The 1,543-nt window shown below is 53.7% G+C and overlaps 1 protein-coding gene across 1 annotated transcript; it reads left to right on the top strand.

Moving 5' to 3' along the window:
- Positions 1–234: 234 nt before the first annotated feature.
- LOC116499610 lies at positions 235–1,203 on the top strand. Its single transcript, XM_032204364.1, has one exon. It carries the CDS (start codon positions 235–237, stop codon positions 1,201–1,203), a length of 969 nt encoding a protein of 322 aa, XP_032060255.1.
- The last annotated feature ends 340 nt before the right edge of the window (positions 1,204–1,543 follow it).

Genomic DNA, 1,543 nt, shown 5'->3' with positions numbered 1-1,543 from the left:
TCTCCTCTCCTCTCCTCTCCTCTCCTCTCCTCTCCTCTCCTCTCCTCTCCTCTCCTCTCCTCTCCTCTCCTCTCCTCAGTAATCCCAACCTTGTCCCAAGTCACCCCAAGCCTCTCACTGCATGGGGACACCTGTGGGAAACTCAGAGCCCTGCATCACAAAGAACCAGACAGTGCCTGTGTGAACTGTCCCTCTTTTTCCTGCTTCTTTCAGGCATAAGCACCTCGCAAGACCATGCACTATTATGGGGAGCGGTATAAACACCTATACCTGCCGGGATCGAGCTACATCACTGAAAGCCTCCAGCAGTGCATGCCCCAGCCTGATGCGTGCAGCACCACGTGCCACCCACTGAGTGTGATCAAGAGCCCGATGCCCAGATGGCAAAGCTATGTGCAACCTTTCACTTATGTCTGCTCACAGCCAACCGTGACCCAGAGCCAGCTGCTGTCTTGCCAGCCCTATGTCCAGCCATGCGTCCTGCTGTGCCCTGAGCCCTGTGAGACCACTCGCCTGCTACCCTGCAGAAAGCCCAGTGTGAAGCTGAGCACGACGCAGAGTTTCCAGACCTGTGAGAATGGCCACTATGAGAAGAAGCGCGTGGCCAAGAGCCTCCCACCCTGTGCACCCAGGTGCCCAGAGCCAGGCAAGCTGAGGTTCCCACCATGTGGGATCAAATACTCATCCTCCTGCAAGGATGAGCGTGCATCGCAGAAGATATCCAGATGCTCATCTCAGCGGTATGGCACGGAGCTCCGGTCCCTGCAGGGGATGACCGGTGGCTATTCCCCTCCTCTGCGGGGGGTCACCGAGTGTCCCCCACAACAGTACGTGACCCAGTGCTTCCAGCAGGAGTATGTGAGCACATTCCCTCACCAGAAGTGCATGAAGGGGTACCCGACGCAGGAGTGCATCACCACCTACACCTCGCAGCAGAATGGAACCAAGAGCTTGCAGCAGCCACAGGTGCCTAAGTGCCCCCCCGGCACCAGAATAAAGGAGAGCTCGTCGCAGCAACGTGTGACCAAATGCTCGCTGCTGCAGGAGGGGGTCAAGCACAAGAGCTCGTCCATGCAGCACATCAGCAAGTCCAAGTGCCTCCACTCGTGTGCCAACCAGCACTCGCCACGGCACCACTCAGGGGGGGTTAAGCGTTCGAGCCACACCAAGAAGAGCCGCTGTGCTTCAAAGTGGCTCTGGTGAAGGAGCTGAAAATGTATCCATGAAAACTGCAAGCTATATAGCTGGGGCTTGAGGTTTATTTTCCCCCATTCCTAACTCCTGGAGATGCTTTGCCCGCATGTTCCCCTTATTTTAATCAATGCTAAACTTGTAGGGTGCATTGCCTTCCTTTCATGGTTATTCTTTAGTTATTAAATAACTCTAGTTACACACTTTAGTTACTCCTGCAACAGAAAAGATGTTAGTGAGAAGTTAAGTAAATCTGAGCAGGTGCTCAGACTTTGAACTTTAAGCTGATATATCTCTGTGGTAATGTTTGCACCCCCAAGAGGTTTTTACTGTTACTGGATCAATTATACTC

The sequence above is a fragment of the Aythya fuligula genome, chromosome 28, assembly GCF_009819795.1.
Source record: "Aythya fuligula isolate bAytFul2 chromosome 28, bAytFul2.pri, whole genome shotgun sequence".
NCBI lineage: Eukaryota > Metazoa > Chordata > Aves > Anseriformes > Anatidae > Aythya > Aythya fuligula.
Note: the sequence above shows the minus strand (reverse complement) of the source record. Positions and strands in the feature narration are given on the sequence as shown.

Bases quoted from the DNA above. Each gene is read 5' to 3' on its own strand.
- LOC116499610 (XM_032204364.1), top strand. From the start codon at position 235: ATGCACTATTATGGGGAGCGGTATAAACACCTATACCTGCCGGGATCG.